Source organism: Rhinichthys klamathensis, unplaced genomic scaffold (assembly GCF_029890125.1).
Source record: "Rhinichthys klamathensis goyatoka isolate OS25496 unplaced genomic scaffold, OSU_Roscu_1.1 h1tg000055l_1, whole genome shotgun sequence".
In the NCBI taxonomy this organism is placed as follows: domain Eukaryota; kingdom Metazoa; phylum Chordata; class Actinopteri; order Cypriniformes; family Leuciscidae; genus Rhinichthys; species Rhinichthys klamathensis.
The window spans coordinates 4382830-4407758 of NW_026606600.1; the positions used below are offsets into that span (position 1 = coordinate 4382830).

The 24929-nt window shown below is 37.8% G+C and overlaps 1 protein-coding gene across 1 annotated transcript; it reads right to left on the reverse strand.

Annotated features, from left to right (window-relative positions):
* Positions 1-1640: 1640 nt before the first annotated feature.
* vstm2b (V-set and transmembrane domain containing 2B) lies at positions 1641-15693 on the reverse strand. The gene is made up of 5 exons (XM_056248474.1): positions 14694-15693; positions 14106-14293; positions 13434-13463; positions 12272-12674; positions 1641-2009 (listed from the first exon to the last, which is right to left on the reverse strand). Exons 1-5 carry the CDS (start codon positions 14764-14766, stop codon positions 1921-1923), a joined length of 783 nt encoding a protein of 260 aa, XP_056104449.1. The 5' UTR covers positions 14767-15693; the 3' UTR covers positions 1641-1920.
* Between the last annotated feature and the right edge of the window lie 9236 nt (positions 15694-24929).

Sequence of the window (24929 nt, forward strand, 5' to 3'; positions counted from 1 at the left end):
GAGGCATTGTCATTCTAACAATCTCATTGACAGTCAGATAAATTAATCAATGACAAAGCAATTGTAATCACTATATTTGTACTTTGTTGCTGTCAACAGTTGTGTCTTACACGAGTTATTTGCATGAGTGCATTTGCATAACATCCACAGCGGGATTTTTGCGGTCTGTCCCTGATGTTTCCTTCAGAAGTGAATTTTAGGAGGAAGCAGGGCAGAAAATAAGAGTGAGCCATGCTAGTTTATTTGAATGAGGGATGATTTACAGCGTTGGGGAAAGCACTCAGGGTCTTGTTATGTAACACATATAAATGGCCATGTCAAACACTCATTAATTTGATGGGAAGAAGAGACCTTCACCAAGCAGAATAAAAGCCACCTGGCTCATTTTGCTTAAAAAAGAAAAATGCTAATGTTGTGGTGGATACTCGCTTGCTTCTCGTTTCAAGATCCATTTATGTTTGTATAAACTGTTATTTATTCCATCGAAAGGAAGATGACTTTTCATTATGCATGTTAAATTCAAAGTGAGTGAAAGTCAGTTATACTTGAAGGCGATAAACCCAATGAATGTCTAAGTCAGTGAGAGTCTGGTTTGTTATGTGATGCCTTGCAGGCTTCCATTAAAACAATATAATGCAGTGTTTTAGCAAGGAACAATGCCTCTGCCATTCATCAGAAGATGTGTTTATGTAGAGCGGAAGAGAGTGGAGCAGGGTTCAGTGAAGACAGCAGCAGAGAATTAAGAGTTATTTGACAGGGTGACGTGCATTTGACTAATGAAATGAACCGTGAGTTGTACGGCAGCTGTGCTCAGTTGGGGATGCTTGCGAGAGTAATGTGTTTTCCAGCTGGATTTGGGCCTGTCCTATTGTGAAGAATACATTACAGTTCATGACACCCATGGGACGCTGTAGTGTTTAGCGGAGACACTACTGTCATGCAGCTGCCTGATGCTTGTGCACCCGAAGAAAACAAAAACAGTGTTTGTTTTTTTATTTTTATTTAAAGAAACAACTTTTATTTCAACTGTGTTGGCAACATACCAATGTTTTTTTCTTTTCTTTTTTAAATTTTATAAATGAATGTATTATCTTGACCACCATACCTTTAATAAAAATAAACATTATTAGAGGTGACTAACAACCACTATGGTAACATGTGCCTTATTTGATCAAAATATATATGGTTGCATTTTTATACATTATGAGACAAAATATGCTTGAGAACTCAGAAGTCAGATGTGAGGGAACAGAATACACAGTATTACACACAGTCTTGTAGAAAGAACTTACATGAGAGAGTGCCTTCTTTCACATTTATGAAATGAAAAATGAGACCGCTGAACAGTTCATGCAAAAAAAAAAAAAAACGTTGATAAAATGATAAAAAAAAAAACAACAACAAAACAATGCAATCTCAAAAAACTAAGTCATTTATGATTCAACATCAGATACTCCAATAAGAACAATGCTAAAATTAAAACCGTAGTGAACTGGAAAACAAACAAAAATACCTTCATTCATAAAGGAAAAAAATAAAATAAAATAAATTAAGAGAGCCATGCATATGGCAAGGCAAGCGTTTATGGATGTCAGTTGAGTGTGTGACACAGTTGTGAAGCTCTAATTCACATAGACTCCTTTTAATTTTTTTTTTTGTTTGTTTTTCATCATGCTTCATATAGAATCCATTTTACATCCAAATCTGAGACAGATCTTCTACACAAGTCCCAGAAAAGAAAATGGCCTTCTCATTATTATTCTGATATTTTTATTCTCTTCAAAGTCATATCCCATCCCTCTTTGTGAAGTGCCATAATGGTAGATATATTTATATATATTTATAGATACATAGTTATATTTTCCCTTTGTTGTTTGGTACATAAAGTGAAATCATTGCGAGTTGTTTGGCTGTGGTCTCTTAGTAGGCAAACAGGAAGGGGAGGAGCTTATGCAGGATCAGCAGAGTGATGTAAAGGAGTGGCTCAGTGTCTGCCATGTTTCCGGAACCTGCAAATGTCAGCGAGAGAGACAGAAATGTCTTTTAGATCACATGCACTGTCACATATACAATTATTAATATCATCAGTTTTTTGTTTTTTTTAAACATTCATTTACCAAGAACATTAGCAGTAGTTTGACAAACAGAGCATCTTCATTGCTTTTAGTCTGAGGACATTTATTGCATCAAAATCTGATTCAGCATGTGGGCCATATTTCACACCATTAAAGTCCTTCAAATGGCTCTTTCATAACAACTGCACAGCAATTTTGCTGTTATCGCCTCATTCCTCCATCGAAGTTGACAATCTCATTTTACAAGACCGAAATGCAGTCAGCTCTGCTGGAGATGTTGAAAAAACATGGCGCACCCCTCCTAACATGGAGATAATAGCCCTATGGGCCATGAAAGCTACTTGCCCTCGTGTGGAAACTACATGAAATATCCTCTCTGTGACTGACAGCAAAACAGCAGCCCACAGGCCTTTTGAGTGCTAGCCAACAACGGCACAGCAGAATACAGAAACCGATTGTGACATGAACGCACTTATACAAACACACAAGAAAATGCCAGAAGGATGCATTTAGATCACACATCCCTCCAATATAGAAATGTACGCACATTCTCACACTACATAAACACACTAGTAATGATTCATTGCTTAAAGGGGCTGTAGCGCCGCTGACTGTTAGAGTGTGAAGCGGCCGTATGTTTTCTGCAGTTCTGATTTTCCCATGGCCATTTCTCATGACGCTCCTTTACTCTTACTCTCCCATCATCCCCAAGCAGATTAGCATGGTGTGCCAGGCTGCTTCGTGACAGGAACATAGCGCACGTCACGCTAGCACGACATCACACAAGCTCTAGGAGCATGTCTTACAGTGGGCTCCTGGAGCGTGTCCATATGTCTTTTGAACCCAAGTTTATTTTGCTTCCTCTCTTCGGTCATCATTAATGCAGAGGGAAGAGGATGGTGCATGGTTGGTTGAGTTAGTTCAGGGCGGCTGGAGGGACGGTGTGGTTCAATTTCATGCTCTTTCTGCAAAGTCAAACATTACAGCAGGGCTTACTCTTGATTTGACACAAAGAAACATTCAGCTTTTCCTCTTTATACTTTGTATTAGTATGTCTGTATGAAGACATAACAGACATAACTTTAAAACCCTGATATATTGGATCTATAGTGGGTCACACACATTTTCTGAAACCAGAGGATCGTCCTTCAAAATGTCACTCTGCACGCAATGAAAATCTCTTACCAAGGGACATGATAGATACACAAGAGATTAGACTAAACAAGGGTAAGTGAATACACGGACAGACGTGCAAATCAGCTAAAATGGCAAAGTCATGACCCTGACTGCTGTGGAAATAATTACAGTCACCATCGACGCAGAGGGCTTCTGCGTCCAGCTCATTACTCACATGTCATCGGTAATCTCCTCCTCTTCCTCATTTAACCCTCTAGAAAAGGACATTAATCTGTCTGTTCGCTTAATAACATATTTAATGAACACACCCCAGTGATCGAGGTCAGTGCCACTTTTAATAATATTTTATAACCTTTGAGGGATTATGGTTCTCATTGGGTTTTGTAGAAATGTGAAAGGTGAATCACATGCATGCAAAAAAAAAACAAAAAAAAGCCCACGTTGTTTGTTCAATAATTAATGCTGGTCAAAAAAGAGTGAATTGTCTTCTGGTGAATTGAAGTGTAAGGATATTTAAGATATATGAATTTAGGCACGTCTTCAGCAGACTGACTGCATGCAGAATATTTATTCTCTAACATTTATTTCTAGGTCATTTGTTCCCATTGCCCCTTTTCTCTCTCTTTTAACGATATGCTACATCCTGCCGCAGGTCTTGCCACAACCTTGAGATTACATTTTCATGTGGACCAGTCACTGTAAAATCAGAATTCTCTTAACCGACCCTGTTCTTTTCTAGACACGAATGCTTAAATGTATCAGCTCACAGTAATATTCCCTTCCGTCCAGCCCTCGGGCCATGCACAAATGACCTGACATTCTCCATTAGCTTCTCCTGATGCAATGCAGATTGTCTTAATGATGGCAAACCATCCTGATCTATGTGCAGTCCACTTATGAATCATTGTATACCGGTAGCAACATTAGTATTATAAATGCAGTGTTCTTGCTGCATTACAGAATTTGTAAAAAATAAGTCACATGTCATATTTTGCTTTTATCAGCGGTTTTTACTCCCTTCTGATCTCAGTAGGTGTTCTTACACAGAGCTATAATGGCCCTTGAGGGCCCACTGGAGGATCAGAAGCAGTGGACTCTAAAGATGAAGGATTAGAGGGTTATGGTGTGATCATATCTGTTGAGCTGAGGCCGTGTCCCTCTCCCTCTGAGGGATAATAGAGTTTCAGCAGCACACTCTGCACACCTCAAAATCCAATTGACTATAGATTGTCGAAGCCTTGCTTTATAAGCTGCGGGCATATGTTTGGCCATCCCAGCATGCCTGTGAATGCGGAGGCTGGTATAGTAAATCGATGACACCTTTGAATGATTTCTCGTTTCAAGTACTTAAGATGCTAATGGATCTTGAATTATAATATCAAAACCGTGGTACAAAGCAGTGCAATTATGATATCTTCACATACAAAGAAAGCCTATGAAAAGGAAAATAAAAAAAACATGATGATAAACAATCAATGATAATGGAAATGAAAAAGGGCGGGTGACACTTGCACTTGTTCCCTCTGGACATGAGCAGAGCTTCAGCGAACAAGAAGATTTAAGCCCGAATGGCTGAAAAAGAGGGAATATTGATCAAACACAATCAGTACTCTGTATATGCAATTGACCTGTTTTAGCCATTTCACCTATAAAAAGACAAAGACAATCAGTTACTGTAAATGTAATAGACCTTAGGGTAATGAGATTTTTAATTTTTGACAGGAAAAAAAACAAGGCTGTGAGGGATATAAGTACAGCGCATTCAATGGATCGTACTGTTGTTTAGCAATATATAGATTGTTCAGTTGATGAAACATCTTTCTGAGGAAAAAAAAATCAGTAGAAAAAAATCTACATAAAAGGGTTTTGAAAGCTGTTCTGAACATAATGGGATCGAAGACCTTGATACAGTGCGTGCCTTGTTTACATCCACGTTAAATTCAAAATGCCGTCTAATCTGACTAAAGTCTATAGGATGCATGTTTTGGCAGCTAACTACATTTACACTGTGTCCTAACCAGATGCAACTTGGTAAAGCAACAAATTTTTGCCATCTGTTATCATGATAAGCAACTTCTTTTGGTCAGTTGCTTGGTTTCTATTTCTGTGACGTCGCTCCAGGTGGCCACACCCACATCATTTACGGGACTGAAGAAGCACTATACTGTATGGAAACATCAAATATGGATGTTGTTAGTTTTACTCTTTTCAGCTGTAGCATGTCATGAGAGACAGGCTCTGTTTCCACCTGATATTAATAAGCAATGCATTTTCCATGATCCGATCACAAGTGGTCAGCATTAAATACACGTGGAAATTGGATCAAAAATGTTTTGTGATCAGGTCGCTGAAACCACATATGAAGGGTGACCACATCACATTTGTAGTGGAAATGCTCATCCATCATAATGCGTCCCTATACTCAGCGCCTAGTCATCTAAAGGTGCAGTCACATGTAACATTGTTCAGCGTTTTTCATTGACATTTCAATAGGAATCCATGCAATCATGAATTTTGCGTAAGGGTGAAAGTTTCCCCATGCACACAGACTTTGCATATGATTCAACAGAAAGCTGCTTGGTTTGAAAGTGACTTCTGTGTGATCTGTGCTTCATACAGCTACACTATTGACAATGGACATTTTTTACCCATGAAATTTTCTCTACATTTTGTTAATGTGACTGCACCTTAAAATGTGATCGTTCTGGGAAGTGTTGTGACAAATTGCAGCTGCCTTCCATATCTTTTTCATTCGCCTCTTTTCCCACTCGTTCGTAAGCCATATACAAATAGTTAGTTAGTATTCATACATAGTACTCAACGCTGAAAGTGATGTAGTGTGTGACGAAATAAGAAGGGAATATCTCAATGAAATCCAAACAAAATTGGTCAGAAGACTCATTTGAAAAGCATTTAATATCAGAAGGAAACGGTAATGTGATCGGATCACCAAACACCGGTTGAAACAGGGCCTGATAAAAATGTGCAAACAGAAAGAACTGTCCTGGCTATTTTGTGATTGATTGTGTTGCGCTACTATTTCTGTGTTTGATGTGGATAGACAAATTGCTTCCACCTGGTTAGTAGACAGTGTATTGGTGCAAGTGTAAAACAAAGTAAGATCCCATTTACAGTAGTAAATTGTGGCAGATACTGTGTAGCAAATAGCATCCTATTTGCACTATGTGCAAATAGTAATAGATGCTATCAACACAGGTCTAAATAGAAGTGACACGCTGTTTGTCTCAAGGGATTGTTTGAGCTACAGTATGGTGGGCAGAGTGAGTGAAAACAGTCACTGCCAACAAGGTTAGCTTAGCAATTTGTGTAAATAAATACTACCATTTTGTTGTTAATAGGTGGGTTTCAGTCACGTGATTATGATGACGCGCGAAATTCAGATGGAGGGCAGGGAGTGAAGAGCGCAATGGACGAGATGGAGGAAAGTCCGTACTGTACTACTTTGCACGCTATTACAAGAGAAAGATATAAACAAAAAATCAAACATATGTTAGACGTGATCCTTACATTATGAAGAGGAGCGATTTTTCAACTGAATTGAAAGATTTTCCTGCCATCGAGGCGGTAGATATCAGCAACTACCTCGTCTTACAGACATACTTTGACTTTACAAAGTTCGGAAACGTTACACAAACATAGCCACTTAAGTTGTATTAACTCACCCTTGACGAAGTGATCACCGCACACGGGCATTTTCCCATTCGGCTCCTCCCTACCGCAGACGTAGGTTTGCAAGCCGTTTTCCCTGAGTTTTTCGGTCAATTTCTTGCATTTTCCCCCCTTATGAACAACAACTTTTAGTACACGACAAAAACTCCTCGTGGTTTGATCGATTTAAGTAACCATAAACGACGCAAAACATATGCATTTTGAGTTTGTTATAGTGCTTTCTAAATACAGCAAATCACTTCCTGCCCTCCATTTGCATTTCGCGCCATGGCAACGCAGTGGCGTGACGTCATATGAAAACAAGCTATTGTTACCTTAATTTGACGTCCTTAGCGTTAATAAAATGAATAAATAAACACAAACTATGACCATGTCAGGTTTAAATACAAACTCGAGAGACACTGCACTATTGAAATAGCTGACAATGAGTCATGAAGCTCTCATATTGTCAATTTATTCAGTCACCTCCCATTTTTAAACATCTTTTTACACTGATTTTAGCCAGCTATCATATATCTATTATTCATGCTCTGAAGCTTTTCTTCAGGCTTACCTGCCTCTCTCTCTCTCTCTCTCTCTCTCTCTCTCTCTCTCTCTCTCTCTGTTTATGCGAGTCATGAAGCCAAACAAAAGCTACTGTAGATTGAGACAACGCTCCCCTTGATTTCCCTACTGGAATCAGCAGGTACACAACTAGAACACAGTGTCCCAACATGACAGAAGCAAAGATGAAACAATTAACACTCGTCTATGAGTGCTGAAGTGCTTCCCACATAGTGACAATGCACAAACCTATCCAGTGAATAAATGTCTGCGGCGGGGGGCCCTGCAGCTGGATGAGGCTCATCAGTTAAGTGTGAAAGCTGTCCAGCAGCACTAAACACTGGATTTCTCCCCTAAAGCATGCAATCAACCCACCAACACAACCCCCCGCACTCGCTCTCGAGGGGGTGGGGGGACGCAATTTAATGACAGGTGTTTTAAGTCCGCAAAATGTGTGGAAGGCAAAAATGAGCTGAAAAGTAAGTAAAACTCAACCAGGATTGGCACACATGCATTTTGTATAATTATCACACGCAAAATAACCAGATTGATGTCGGAGCGCATTAGAACGTAGAGAACGTAGAGTTCTGAGAACACACACACGCACACAAACAGACTAGATTAAAACAGCTGTGCAGCTGGAGTGATATTAACTTATCAAGGACGCCAAGGTCACCTGAGGTGGCATGATGCATTGTGGGTAGAGGCATTGCGTAAGCCTGTTTGTGCTTCTCTTCTTCTCATATCTTTTTCTCTTCATTGTATTTCTTTCTCTCTTTCACAAACTATTTGCTCTTGGATTGTCTATCCAGACCTGTTTGACTTTCATTATTGTGTTTCACACATGCATACATGGACCCACCCACGCACGGATTCACACACACACACACACACACACACACACACACACACACACACACACACACACACACACACACACATTTTTGGAGATTTTTTTGTCTTAACAATGAAAATCAAAAGGATCAACAGTCAAAAACATTTACTTTCATTGTATGGAATGCTAAAACATTTGTCTAAATATCCTTTTTTTTCACACAAGAAACAAAGCCAAACAGGTTAGGAATGACATTGAGGGTGAGTAAATTATGATACTATTCTCTAAAATAGTATCAAGCAAAATCAAGTATTCAAGTAAATCTTAAAATTAACTTGTGCATTACGATTATTCAAACCTGCTGAAACTGTAAAAAACAACAACAACAAAAAAAAAAAAACCTATGGACAACCACAAAGAGCTTAATTATACAATCAGAAAGCACTGACATTAATATGAAATGAGCATCTGAATTAAAAACCAACATCATCCTGAAACAATGTATTAACTTATTTAACTCATTCCAGTAACAATTACCACAAATGGCATTTAATTATAGATCACAGCAACAAAAACATATTTTAATGATTGACGCTCTCATTGGAGAAGCGATCAGACAGGAAAGGTTCCTTAAAGAGCATTTTTGTAACCTTTTTATTTTTAGGAATATGTACCCATTCTCAAAAGTGAAATGAGTTAATCTGCTTTTTCCAGTAAGGACAGACATGCCACCAAGCCCTGCTGGGAAAAATAACCAATAAATGAAGTGAAAGCAGCAAGAGGCAATTTGATGCACCTTACAGCGTGTAGAAGGCCAAGCTTATCAGCTCCCGTCAGTGGCATTCCTTTAATATGAATTGTTTCTACCACTCAATGAGATGACATTGTGGAAAAGTGACAGATACATGTTTCCAAAAGAGAAGGTGTGCGTCTGTGAGAAAGAAAGAGAGTGAGTGTGAGCAGCGAGGGGTGAATTTTCTTTCTGTCCTCAAAAGCTGACACCGTGGTCAGAACTGAAAGGTGCAATCCTTCAAATGTGGCAGATGACTCTTTAACCTTCTCACTCCAATGACAAAATCTGAGCTCTTAACCAAAAGGGGGAAAAGAGAAAGCCAAGATAAATTTGAGATTTTTCTGTCCATGTTAAATGTGCCAAAGCACTTACAGACACATGAACAGCATCGGTTGGCTTGTTTTGAATCAATTTGCCTGACTCTGTGAGAGAGACAGGCTTAACAAATCCCTTGCCACATTCATAAGTGCAATATAGAGGATCTCCATCATATTCAATGCAAAGGTACACAATCCCACAAACAAAAATAGTCTAAAACATATTTTTTTAAATTATTTTTTAAACTAAACAATACATTTAAATATTGTTTGTTTTTTTAATACCATAATGCCTGTTATTGTGATCTGCAGTTGTGTAAAATAAGGGATAAATTAGCATTGACCCAAACCACTAATGATTTTAAACCATGGTTTGTATTTCCGAGCAAAAGCAAATTGCCTAATTATACAAAAACATATTCATGTTTTTAAAAAAATAAATACAAATATGGTTAATTGATTTTGTATTACAATCCTAAATTCCACCCATTCTAAGGGGGAACAATAATGCATGAGGTATCCGAATAAATAGAGAGATATAGGGATAAAGCCTGGAATGATATACCGTGGAGGATCAGAGCACTGGCCCTCTTAATGTCCGACATGCTCGCTCGCCAAATGGCTGCCTCCATGTCTGGCTGCACTAAAGACAGGGCTGGCTGAGCAATGCATGGTGGCACACACATATACACACACCCACAAACACACACACTGATGTACTGTATATATCCACACGGTTGTCATGTTCCCAAAACAGCATGCGTCACAGTTTTATATATCATCAAAATTTGCATCCCGCTGCTTAAGCTTCTTTATCAAGAAAGATCGCATAAAAAAAGCTCAATTTACTAGTCTATTAAACATTTGACATTTTTATTTTGTTTGCACGGGGAAATTTGTTGAAGCCGCAAAGGTATACACTAGTGTTCAGATAAGTAAGATTTTTTTTTTAAAAGAAATTAACACTTTTACTTAGCAACGACACATTCAATTGATCATAAGTGTCAGTAAAAACATTCATACAAAAGATTTCTATTTCACATAAACACTGTTCTTTTGAACTTTCTTTTCACCAAAAAATCAAAAAGGATTATTTTATTTCAACAAAAATATTAAATGGCACAACCGTTTACAACATCGATAATAACATTAAATATATTTAGTGCTGAGCACTAAATCAGCATATTAGAATGATTTCTGAAGGACCATGTACGCTTAAGACTGGAGTAATGATGCTGAAAATACAGCCTTGTCAGGAATATTTGTTGTTGCTGTACTATTTCACAATAATACTGCTTTTACAAATACTGCTTTGGTGAGCATAATAGACTTTTTTAAAAAAACATTAAAAATCTTAAGGACCTCCAACATTTGAACGGTAGTGTATCTGTAAATTAAATGTAAATTTATGTTACCCATAATATGATTACTTTACTGATCAGGCTTGTAGAATCTCAAACATTTTTAACTAAATATATTATGAAAATCTAAAATATAACTTAACATTCTCAAGAAAAGAAGTGAAATGTTACAGTTATAACAGGATGATATCAGTTCTTGTTCACCATTGGAGCCCTAGAACGCAACTATTGACAGGGACATGAGACTGTTACCTTCCACAGTAACTGTACACTTCTGAATTCACTGTATCAGTCTATAGTCCACAGCAAGGTAAGTCACTGCAGGGTAATGCATCCCTGCCACAAACAAACTCCTCTGGCTCAGCTAGAGACTTGATGTAATCGCCCTCCTTTGTCTGCAGGATTCACTCCCGCGGTGACAGAAGCCAGAGTCAGAACATACCCAAGCCTCTAAATCTCCAATGAAGACCCCAATAAATAGAGGCCCTGACCCCTGAGGCCAGAGTTAAAGAGACAAGGTGATATCTTGATAACCTCCTCTGTCACACTGCACAACGGTCATAAAGAGACAAGAAGGGTCGAGACTGATGCTCTGAGGCTGGACAGATCGCAATGCCACGTCCTGCTTAAGGCAGACATGGTGTTGCCAAACAGCTTTTATTGCGCTTTTGTTGCTTGGATTTTTGCACAAAGAGCATAGAGTGCACGATACATAAAGTTTCTCTCACACACACACATACACGCACGCACACACACACAATTTTCTCCCGGACTGCCTGAGCAGACAGAGCTTTGATATGGAAGGGTGACAAATTAAACCTTCCAGCAAATGTGATTATTCAGTGATGTGCTTCATTGATAAGTGTGTGCGTGGGTCAACAATCTCCAACATCGTGGCGACCAAATGTCCGCACTGTGATAGTATAAATCTGAAAGCAGGGGGTGGGGGGTTGGCAGACAAATGTCCCCATTTAATAAAAATACTAAATGATGTCTTGATGAAAATCTATATAAATGCAAAGACGGTTCTGGGAGGGTTAGGCTTAGGGCTAAGATAAATAAAATATCATTAGCGCAGTATAAAAACAAAAAAGTCAATGCCAGTCCCCATGATAGAAAAGCAATGTTTATGGACAGGATTCACCACACTGTTTAGGGGTAGGGGAATACAAGTTAATTGCCTACTCCCATCACACACACATCATTTTTCGAAACGTAGGCTATATCAGAAATAGACAGCACTCTAAAGAGGTATGTCAAAAGCTAAATCTGCTCAATTATATCATGGAAATAACATCAGAATTAAAGGCCTTAATTGTATATTTCAGTAATTTAATAGAAATAAATGTTCTGAAATTCAATATGAGCCACATAATAGTATACACTAAGAACTCCAAATCAATTTGTTTTACATTATAGCTTCATAATTTAATTCCATTAAAAAAAATCTCTCAAACACTAAACACCTGCTTGTTTTTCCTCACTCGGCCGCTCGGTGTTGCTGTTGTACTGTCACTCACCGGATCCGTGCTGTTGTCTCTGGATAGATGAATTGCCTGGCCGAGGCGAAGCAGACGACTTGACTGCAGATCCCGTCGTAGTCGTTGAGGAGGGAGCGGGTCCCATTCCAACCGGCGGAGGCACGCGGGGTTTTCCCTGACCCTGGCCCGGTTCAGAAGTGGCCCTTCCACCCGTCGCTGTGTTGCTGTTCCTCAGTGGCCATCGGTTCTGGATGTGAGACACGGCTTCCTCGGCCAGCATTCCCTCGCGCGGTGTCACGTGCAGAGTGGCCTGCACCTTGTATTCCTGAGTCTCATCAGAGTACAAGTCCAAAACCCGACATTCATATACTCCCTCGTCCTCCTTCCGCACACCCGACAGGCTGAGCTTGTGGGAAATGGCGTTGCCCTGGACCCTCACCGTCTGCTCACAAAGAAACAACAGGTTTTGTTGAAATGAATCAGGGATTTTTGCAACCCAGTCTTATTAAATATTAGGCCTATGTTTCATATTATGTACCATTAAACAAAACAAGTCCAAAATATGAGGGTGGGGTTGGCGGACAAATTGTTGTTATACAAAAGTACATTTACATGTAAAATTTACATGCCAAAAAAAAAAAAAATCCCAGCTCTTTTCGAAATCGCGTTCGCCTGTGAAGGTAACCATAGCAACTGTATGCCGCTCAAGAACTTTGCGTGGAACAGTATCTAACGCTTCATTTGACTAACAGAAGTAGGGTAGTAGACGACTGTCAGTATCACTTTATATATTACAGATTCGCATCTCACATGCAGGCTATAGCCTGTCAAAAGTACTAGTCTTGAGCGATAGGATTTGAGCTAATCCATGGTGTAGAATTACCTGTAGGCTATATATTTTTTTTTACAAATAATTGACTTCTCTGAAAGCCATTTATGTGTACGTTTTTAACTAAATTTAAATACGTCTATTATGTTAGGCCTATCATTCGTATAAAACATGTCAGCTGAATAGCTTCTCCGGTAGAATTTAAGGAACGTCACAATAGCGTTCTTTTGCCCGTTTGTCTCTTTTAAATGATATGTGCTTTTTTCTTTTATATTTTCGTTTCTTTCTTCAAGCGATTCTGCTAAACATCACATAGCCTATAATGTTATTATCAAAAATACAATCACTGTAAATACAGATTGTTATACTCACGCTTATTTTCGTGGCGTCCCGGTGGGTCACCTGTAATAGATAACATCAAAACAACATAAGTAGCCAGGCAGAGTAGTTTAATTAGGCTATTCGTGTCACAATATCAATAGGCAACTTTTATTGAAGCTATGAAAGTTCATAGAATTAACAATGAACGAGAGGCCCATAGCACCATGGACAGCAACAGTTCCCTTTCGTGTTTCATCAGAATTCCTATTACCGGTTCAACTGACATCTAGTGTTTCAAATGTCACTTTCAATAGGCTATAAGAGACCTTCAGCTTCATCGAAGTAGATTTTATTTTTGATTTGGTTGGTCTGTCAGTAATTGAAAGTTCAGAATTTTTTTCTTTCTTGCAGCCTACATAATGAACCATGCATAAAACACTTTATTCGTTTGTTTGTTTATTTATGTATTTGTTTATTCTATCTATCTATCATTAAACATGACATCACGCTCGTATCCTCCTTCTAAATGCCCACCCACAGACACAACCCAACTTGATTCAACGACGTAAATTAATAACTCATCGCCTCAGTGCGTTTAGTTGGGATCGCTCATCACAAGGGATCCATCTGCACGCAAAGCCCTGCCCCGCACTAGTCGAATAAGAACTTAAACTGAAAATGCCTGTGTTTAGGCAGCTTTGAAAACAACGAAAGCCCCATTACCTTGGCTCTGTTGGCCGGAGAGCTAATTTGCAGTTCGTGAGTGAGCTCTTTAGGGGCCGCTTCCTTGAGGTACCACCATTGAATCTCCAGTGAGAACGGCGAGACTCCGACGGCTCGAAAAGCGCACGGCATCTCTATGTCCTCGCCCTCACCGACACTCACATCTTTGGGCACTTCAGTAAATGTGGCTTATGAAGAAAACACATCAACAACAACAGATAGTTTGGTTAAAAGAAACCCCTCGAATAGATATAGCCTACTAAAAGGCCTATTATGTAAGATGTGACTAACATTTTTTTTTGTTTTAACACCTTTGTTATAAATTGTATCTGACTTGAGTAGGCGTATATAATATGGTTCAGTTGGGAGCATGGTCAATTCTCTACACGTAGCCATAATTTATTACCTTTTCATTCAATTACAGGCTCAACATGCAACGATATGGCATGAAAAAGCTATTTAACTTAACCAAGTACAGTGCATTAATTAAAAAAAAAAAGAAAAAAAAAGTGGAGAATCTCAACAGACTGTTCAGTAACGCTGAGTAAATACGAAACGTGGGAGAGAAATCTGCCCAAGTTGACTCACCTTTTACACAGAATAGCAGGGGCGCATTCAGAATGAAATAATAAAGGACGCTGTGGAGTCCCCGTTTTTCCATGTCATAAATAATGTGGTTAGATTGGAGAACGAGTGAAAGCGGTCATTTGACCCGGAGATAAAGGTTTTATTTCATCGGCATCTCCATAACTTCGTCTCGTCCGGGTTTATTCTTTTAAATATATAGTTTCTTCCCCAAAATGTAGAATAAAAGGACTGAAATCTCCAAATAAGATACTCCCAAACGATGCTGCGTCAGTCAAACAAAATGTAAAATCCAATGTAGCGGACCAGAAAACCCCCTTTCTGTTGAGAAAACTGTGTTTGAAAAGTGTTGTTATCTTGAGTAACTATCCTTCGCCCCTAAAGAATCCTCTGTTCCACCATTTGCTTCTTATCAAGATAAAACTTGCTTTCAACAGTATGAAATCTGCTCACTTTGGTCTCCATAAAAAGAGAAGAAATCCGTGATTCGCTTCCACCACCCATCACAAAACAATCCTGCGTCTAAACCCTGCAAAAAATATATATATATAAAAAATCCAAAAACTAAAAAAAAAAAAAGCCCAACGTCGGAGGATGAGATTCCCTCGACGTTTTTAAGGAGCAGTTAAGCACCTAAACGAAGAAGCGACATCAGTGGATCGTTCCAGCTCGCGCCACCGGAACCCTCTGCTTTGTGTGAGAGCGAGCGCGTGAGCAGCGAGGAGGCGCTTTGGCATTTCCAGACCACTGACAGACTGACGGGGTTTGGGAGAAAACTAACCGTCTCTGTCTCTCAAATCAGCATACGGCTCGACCAATAAGAGGGAAACCGTAGCAGCGGACGTATACACAGCAAAATCACTGGGAAATAAAAGGCGCTTCTTCATGCGGTTCACTCTGCGAGATCAACAAGCGTCTAATAAATTAACAGCCGTTGCGTCACGACCAGATGTATTTCATTTTAATATGAAACTCCGATACCTCAGATTAAACGTATACCCTTAATCTCCTTCTCCCATCATTTGCCTCTGGTTATAATAATAGCCTACCATAGAGGTAATCTGCATTTCTTCTCCTCCCTGCTGGGAAATCCAGATTCAACTGTTTTGGGTCATGGGTAACTGTTTAGCGGGTCTTAGATGGTCATTAGCTACAGCAATGAGGTAGACCATCTTGGATCATGCAGGAACAAACCAGCTTCCATTTGGTCAAACTGATTTTGGAACATGGTGGCTGTTCAATTTTCCAATGACCTGCTAGCACCAACAATGACCATCTTAGAGAAGAAGCTGATATTATGCAAGTATGTTCCAAAACACAGTTAGCCTACCATGTTAAACTGTATTTTCCATTAGGAATGGCAGTCAGTCAAAATAAATATCTGCACATTTCCTTCAGCCTTGTACATCACAGGATTCCAAGAAGTCAGGATTTAGTCTTTTTCAGCTCTGAATCTTTAAATACGAACAACAATTTAGTGCTTACTGTATTATTACTGTTTAGAGCTCAGGGAGATCCTGCCTTACCAGGGATACAGTAATGGGAAATAAGCTACGGTGCAAGGTGGCCAGTGGCCAATATAAGCCAGATGTACATAAAAAATACAATTTAATGATGGAAAAATATCATCTGATATACTAATATAATAATAATAATTATTATTATTAGTAGTAGTATAGTAGTAGTATGACTTAAGTATTTTATGTAAAGATTCGTAAAAACATTAGCAAGCATGCTATAAAATCAAGATTGTTGTCTTGAATGATCTTTGATGGTTTTTGTCATTGTAAGGCGTGTGTGCTACAAGTCAAATACAAACTTGTCCTTTCTAATGGAATTGAAGGATGTGCCACCATATCTGACCACTAATCCAGAGTTGTCCCTGGAGTAACAGGCTTGTGCAGCAGAGTGCTTCTCTGGCTGAATCCTAAAACAGCCCCCCCTCCCAGCTGCCTGCCTGCCAATAATGTAGCACTTGTTCACCCCTACTCTCCCATTAGCACTTCACCAACAAAGAAAGGAAGAGAGAAACTGAAAGGGAGAGAGAGATAAAGGGAGAAACTGGGCTAGAACACTATTGAAATTAGGCTTTTGCCCATTATTGAAGTATTGGTGCTCAAGAGATGGTGAGAAAGAGAATGTAAGAGCGCTCAGTGTGGTTGAAAAACAAGATGAGAAACTATATAAGATTGAGAGGGAGAAATCGAGAGACTGTAAGAGGCGGAATATCAGACACAGAGGGATTGAACAGTAATCTGTCCTTCTGTTGTAGGAAGATACTCATCAGTCAAGTGCTTTGAAAACAGTCCCCAATATCTTTTATAAGATGAGTCAGATATCCATTGTTAACCCATGCAGCATGGCTGGTGTTTTTGTTTCCCTTTTTCTGTCACAGCTCTCTCCTCATTTTTGTATAGACACCATGTGGTCAGCTGCTTGTATACTTGACAAAAAGACAGGTGCCAATGTGTTTACCTTTACTGTCACAATTCAAACCTTCACTAAGCATATGTTTTACTGAATACACTCTGCCTCAGTACAATATTGTACACAGTTATGGCTGTCCACTGGCCTTCCTGTGAGTTTTGTTTTTGTCTTGTCTTCCATTTTGCCTTCACCTGTTACTCATTACCTGCTCCCATACACTCCTCTGTTTGTCTTGTCCTTTTCCAGATTTTTCTTTGTTACTGCTTGTTACTGCTCTCTCTGCCAGTTTAATGTTCTGTCACCAAGGTTTTTTTTTTTTTTTTGCCATTTGGATTTACATGTGTTTGGATTTTCCAGTGGACTCTGGCACCTTTTTGCAAATCCCATCATTTAATTCTCCAGCCCAGAAAAATGTCCAGCACTTGTTTTTCCTCAGCTGAATATCAAGTGGACTTGATAATTTCTGATGAACATATTTGTCTCTATAGACATTTAATAAACTGTTAATTCGATTCCCTCTGCATTTAAGTCCATGTTTTCCTACAGTTGAGTTGAGTGACAGTATGTCTACAAACAAACACACACGATGAGTGCTATTTGTATATTTTAATATTTACTATATGGATGTAAAGGTATGTAAATATACACCTATAGTATCCGTAGATTACTGTTCATATGTTTGGGATCAGTAAGAATTTTTTTTTTTTTTTTTAAATAAATGAATACTTTTATTCAGCAAGGATGCATTAAGTTGATTAAAAAATACTGTAGTTTTGTTTTGTACTTTATATTCATCAATAAATGTTACAGAAACATTAAGCAGCACACCATGTACAACATTGATATTAATAAGAAATGTTTCTTAAGCACAATATCAGCATATAAGAAAGATCGTGACAGCACAAAAACTGCTGGAAACGCAAATTAACATTTTAAAATATATTCAAATAGAAAACAAACAGTTATATTAAATTGTAATATTTCACATTGACAGTTTTTACTGTATTTTCGATCAAATAAAAGCACAACATAAACACATTCGGTATATGGATGTAAATTAATAGTTAAGTGTAAATATGTGAATACGTGTTAATAATGAAATGTTTTGACAAAGATAGTGAGAGGCATGATTCATGATTTTTTTCTTTAGTTGCATAAAATACTTTTACATCCATGAATGGAAGTTGTCTCAGATAACCTAGATCACGATCACTCAGTAAATGCCGCTATGGCACTAAGCAGAGATGGATCTCATCAGAGTCTGTCACTAGTAATAAGTGCCTTTTATGGTCCTTTGTGTCTGAACCATCTGCACCCACCATCACTTCTTAGAATGGAACAGAAGCCTTTTCTGATAGAGTGACAGCAGGGTACATCTAATTTCTGCGTTAATAATAGATAATGACCATTATACACCACTGTCGATTTAAAATACAAGTAAATGACTAAACTATATAATGGCATGCGTTATCTGCTGGCATTCATTTCTAGGTAATTCCATAATCCCGAAGATAAACTGTCACAATCAGAATATAAGCCATAGCTCTGTGGTATGTGAATACTTCATGGAGAGATTGTGTGAAACTAAACTTGACTAAGAGGTGGTAAATGCGTCTCTATAGCACGCATTGTGTTTTATCGTGCAAATTATACACGAAAATGAGTTTTACGTGCATACGCAGTTTTCGCGTGCATTTGATACGCAGTTCATTTCGTGTAATACACAGGCACCCCACACCACTAATTCTACCCAAACGTATAATACACACTGTTATTTGATGCCGGATCTATCCTATATCTCCTATATATAGATCGTTTACATCTTCTACCTTATTTTGTTTATACTCTCAGGTAAGGTAAAGTATAGGTCAAATTCTACCATAGATAATAAGCATACAAATTTATACTTACAGTCTAGAAGAAAGACCCCTCCGTGGTTTAGTTCTTTTGTATAAAGCAGAGACTTGTGGCAGGCAATCTTTTTATAATAGTTATAAGTAGATTTATTATAATGGTTATTCAAAGTTTTTCCATACAAAGTAACAAGTTAAAGTTTCAAAATCAGTTCACAAGTTTCACCAGCAGGTGTCAGGCTTGGATCATCAAACAATGGAGAGACTGGCCCATCATCCAGAATCTGCCTCTTACATGAAATACAGTTCCTTTTATAATACATATCACTCATCACACCTCCTCATTACATATTCAAACTCATATGCACAATTTATCCAATCCTAGATCTTCTACAAAGGTTAACTCCTTCAATCCGTTTACAATTTCCTTATAAAAGGTTCTGTACTCCTTCATCCTCCTTTTTCGAGCTCGTCTCCTCATCATTCGTCGTCTTCTCGTCTATAACACAGCACTCAGGTAATACTTGCATTTTGTCCTTTACATGCATGCTTTACTATAGTTTCTTAATACAGTTTATATGTGTTTCTTTAATAAAACATTTCCACAAGACAAGCCTCACTGTTTCTTTCTTTCACAATCCTTTCAATAAACATTTTCAATACATCATGCTTTCTGTGTGTTCTTTTACAAGCTTAATAAACATTTTTCAACATTTCATTCTACTGCGTATTCTTTGTAAATCCATTAAACATTTTTTAACAAATCATGTTTCTGTGTATTTCTTACATACCCAATAAACCTTTTTAACCAATCATTCTTGTGTTTGTCACAGTCGTCACATTGTCACACTACATAAGAGACTTAATATAAAAGTCTTTACACTACATAAAACATAAGAGACTTAATATAAAAGTCTTTACTTCAGACTTCTTATAAAAGTCTTAAATCACATAAGAGACTTAAAAAGTCTTTACATTACATAAAACATAAGAGACTTAATATAAAAGTCTTTACATCAGACTTCTTATAAAAGTCTTAAATCACATAAGAGACTTAATATAAAAGTCTTTACATTACATAAAACATAAGAGACTTAATATAAAAGTCTTTACATCAGACTTCTTATAAAAGTCTTAAATCACAGATTGAGATTAAATGAACAAATTGCATATTTTCCACAACATGCCCTTCATGCAATTTATTCCTTTATCTCCAAGGTCAGGTAAGTTCTGTAACATCCTCTTTTCTTGTCATATTTAGACAATTGAGCATATACTTGCCCAGTTTCTGTATACACGTTTTTCTGGAATATGTTCATGTATCCCTCTACCCAAGGTCTCTTATTTTTCGGTCTCAACACTTTACTCTCAATTAACTTTCCCTTTATAGGATTTCCAGGAGGCCAGATTTTTGTACTTTGTTTCACTATAGTCAAATAACATCCAAATGCACTGCGCATCCAATTGCCATTAGTAATCTCATGTATACAAGCCGCAACCAATTGTCCATCAGGAGTCTCACATATGAAGGCGCGGCCCCTTCCATCACTCACACATTTTTTACATCGATTGAATGTCGGAATTGGAGCTCTCGTAGGCATCACTACCTTGCTCTGGGCCGCTTTCCCTCTCCTGGACTCCTGGTGTACCAACTGGACTGGGCGAACCCACTGGACTGGGCGTACCCACTGGACTGGGCGTACCCATTGGGCTCGGCGAGTCTGCCTCTCTCTCACTTGGAACGCATCCATTTTCCTTTTGGGCTATAACATAAAATACCCCATCATGTTTCATTACTTTCAGATTATTCTTTATCGGTTTTGCTTCTAGTACATGTACAACCAACTGGTCTCCCTTCCTCCACATTTCATGAGCCGACAGATCACTATATCTCTCTTTAGCCTCTGGGTAGAGCACCCTGAACATATGCTTAAATCTGTCCAATATTTGAACATGCATTTCTTTCACCAGATCGAATACATTAACACAATACTCTATTGTGTCGTGTTCGTTGTACCAAATCACTACGTTTGTTCTTTCAAAACAGATGTTACACAGACTTCCCATCGGTAATAGTACAGATTTCCTATCTACGATCAAACTCTGGCATTTCATACATGAATATCTTCTAATTACAATCCAGAGGTTATGATATTTGGATAACACATGGCCAGCAGGGGTCCTTGTAAGTTCCTACAAACAGATTAATTTATTTGCACAATTATTTCATATTCATCCTTCATTATCATTTTAATCTACATATATTATTGTAATAGGTTTATATCTACCAGATTTCCAAAATCCTCAGGTCTGCCAAAGTAATTCTGTGTCCCTTCAGAATAGTAGCTGTGTGTGCTATGTGCCATGATGTATCCTTTCGTCTCTCAGCTTTCTTTGCAGTGATTTACTGTTTAGACATAGCTTCTTTTATTCTCTCTAGGCCCACCTCCATGTTTAGAGGATGGTCTCCTGGTATGCCCTTCCATGTTTTCTGAAGTAGCCACACCTCTCTCACAGCACTTGATATATTTGCATAATCTCCAAATTACAATAATACATGTTCTACACATCCTTCCTAATCCTGTGCACTCAATAATGATTAACACAAACAAGATTGTTGCTACTGTCAATATTAATTTGAAATTATTAGTTATCCATTTTACCGTGTTGAAAGCACTGTTTCCCATTCCTGCCATTATTAGAATCTTTCTCTGTACTTCCTCACTCATGGATGACCATTTTTCTTTTATTTTTTCTTCAATATTTCCTATTGTTCTCCGTGGATTTATATCTTGCATTTCTCTATCAAAAATTTGTTTTCTTGCTAACATAAAGTAGAATGGGAATGGTGGCATACACCTACTATTTTCTTGTGTACTGAAGTTTGCCATAGTATCTGCATATATGGTTTTCTCAGTCATAATTGGTTCAGAAACTACTCTGCATATTCCTTGATTTATTTCATTTCTCTTCAAATTTCCATCTACTTTTGAATCCGCACAAGTCCAACCGGTGTATAACCACGGTATCTTGCCTCCAATCCATAACACCGACCAGAATCGCTTATAGTCAAACATTTCTTCCCTTTTTGCTAATTTTCGATAATAATTCCAGGATATTTTGTATACTGGTTTAGGAATATCTTCTTTCCCATGATATTCTTTTATCTCCTTGGGAATCTTCCACCACATGATCTCTGGATCATTTTTATGTCTTATTCTAACTATGGGTATTGGGTAATACTTCCCTAATCTATTATTCTTGTACTGGACACTTACTCCCTGACTCATTAGTTCATCATCTTTTGTATCCACTATCTTTATTGGAAATATTTTCTCCTCTGTCTTTGTTTCTAGATCCTCCAACAAATCAAATAGTCTAAACTGTATTAACATCTGATCTGTTTCTTTATTATTTTCTGTTATTATGTCAATCCATAGCTGATATCGCTTTCTCATCGTTGTTAATGTTATACCTTGACTTTTTACTCCATTTTTATTTACAAATACCAACCAATGATTAGTATTGCCTTCCTTCTTTTCTGCTATATTTTTATGGTAACCTATCTCACATTTCCATTTGTCCGTGCAGGCACAGCCTATCCAATTCATCTCATAGGCCTCACAATCTTGTTCATTGAATTGCTCAATTAGTTTCTCAATCACCCTATCTCTCCAAAGATTGTGCAGCTTCCAGTTATACCTGGTCTTTGAACATTCGTTGATATTACTGTCAGGACATTCCTCCCAGAATTTATTTGTTTTAATGCTTGTTTGGAAAAATAGCTCCTTCCTTTCTCCATACTTATTTCTTCCTATAGCAACTTCAGCAACTCTTGTTGTTTCACTATACCATTTTAATTCTGGAATAGGGTTACTTAATTTCTCCAATGTTTCATACATTGTATATTTTTCCTTTGTAAATTCCTCCATACATTCCCTCGCAATGTATCTGTCCTCTACACGTTTTACAGTTTTTTTCTTTTCATTCAATGCCATTGTTTTTTCAGATTTTGCATTACTCTGTTTTTCATCTTGTTTTCTTGTATCCGTCTTCACATCTTTTATGGATGTATGACCTACTTCATAACTCGGATCTATTTCTTCTATGTTAGTATTAGCATTCTCATCTATTTCCTGATCCATTCCAGTTTCAGTATTATTTAGCTTAACTTTAATCCATAATACTAATAGCACAACCCCAATTGTTACTATTGTACCCATAAATATGGGTCTTTGTACACAGGCCTGTTTCCACCTTCGTGGTATTTTGGGATTTCTTGACCTCGCAGGCCTTCTCTGGTTCTCGGACTCCATGTTCTGTAAAATAACAAGCTGCCTTAATGTCATTAATTTTTCCATTAACAAAATGCCTCTTAAATTTTTCCAATTCTTGTACAGTTTACTTCACGAGTTGAATAGATTCTTAATCCTCCAGTACTTCCCCTTCTTAAGAATCTATCAACCTATATTCCCCTTCTTTGCAAAAGGTTCATACTTACATTGTTTGATATCCAGCCATTTACCTGTATTTGAACTTGTTTCTGAACTGTTTAAACTTTACATACCATTTCACCGTAGACACTTTCAATGTCCTACGGCTCTGCCAAGTACAGTCTCTTTATTTACTGCTATGTACGTCACTATACTCTAGCATTTATCTCCCACTGCAAACTGCAGACATTCAGGTATTGAACTTTTTGGTCCATCCAGAAAATCTTTGATCTATAAATTCACTGCCCTCTAGATTTACGATCGCTCCCTTGTGTATTGCAGCTCCACGTCCCTGACCTGCCTACCTCTTTATCCAAATATTGGGTACATGTTTTACGATCATCTAATCAGGATCAGGTTTCTTTTGCTCCAAATTCCATTTTGCTCTAGCTGAACTGTGTGTTTGTCCACAAGTCCTATCACCCTATCTTTTTTTGTGATTAAATCTTTAAATGGTCTATTTGGATGTTTATTTTTCAATTTTATCCACACATAGTCTCCTACCTGACAAATATCGTCAGGTTGTGGCTTATCCTTTTCGGTTTCCCTTTCGCCTGTATTCATGTTTACAAAATATAAGGCTTCTTCCATGTGTTTGTCCCACTCAACATTATTATAATTTGCTCTAAAGAAACTTTTTAAGCTGCCAATTGATCTTTCACTTAATCCATTGCTCTCAGGTTGATAACGTACTGACTTAATTAATTCAATATGTTTCTCATTCAACCAATGTTCTAATTGTCCTCCGACAAAGTATGATCCATTGTCTACTCGTATTCTTTCTGGTCTATGCCATGCTGACATTATTTCTTGCAGGGCCATAATTATATTTTTCGTACTGGGGTCTTTTAATGGTTTGGCCCATATTTTATTTAAAAATGCTTCAACCACCACTAAAATATATTTATTTCCTAGCTTCGATCTAGGATTTAATGGACCAGCTATGTCTAAATCCCATTCTAAGTTAACTCTTTCAGGAAGTATTCGGCCATAATCTGATCTGATAGTTCTATTATATCCTTTCTTCATGCAATTCTCGCATTTCAATTTTATTTTCCTGTACTTTTTTCTCCAATTGGGAATATTTATATTGTTATCTGCTAAAATTTTTCCCATTAAGTTCATACCAGGGTGTCTTAGATGGTCATGTAATTTTTGAATGGCCTCTATACCTTCCTCTTTGATGATGATTATCCTCCTTAGTCTAGCTAATTTATCTACAGCCTCATTCCCTTGGGATAATTCAGTCTTTTCTTTTGAATGTCCTTTTTGGTGAATTACGACTAAATCTAGATCTTTCACTAGATCGTCAATCTCCTTCCACATTCCTTCATGCTCAATAGGTTTTTTATTACTTTTGTTAAAGCCATTCTGTCTCCAAACACTAAGATTACTATTCAGACTTGTCTCCACGTACTTGCTGTCAGTTACTATTATGATTTGAGTAGCATTCATTTCTTTTATTT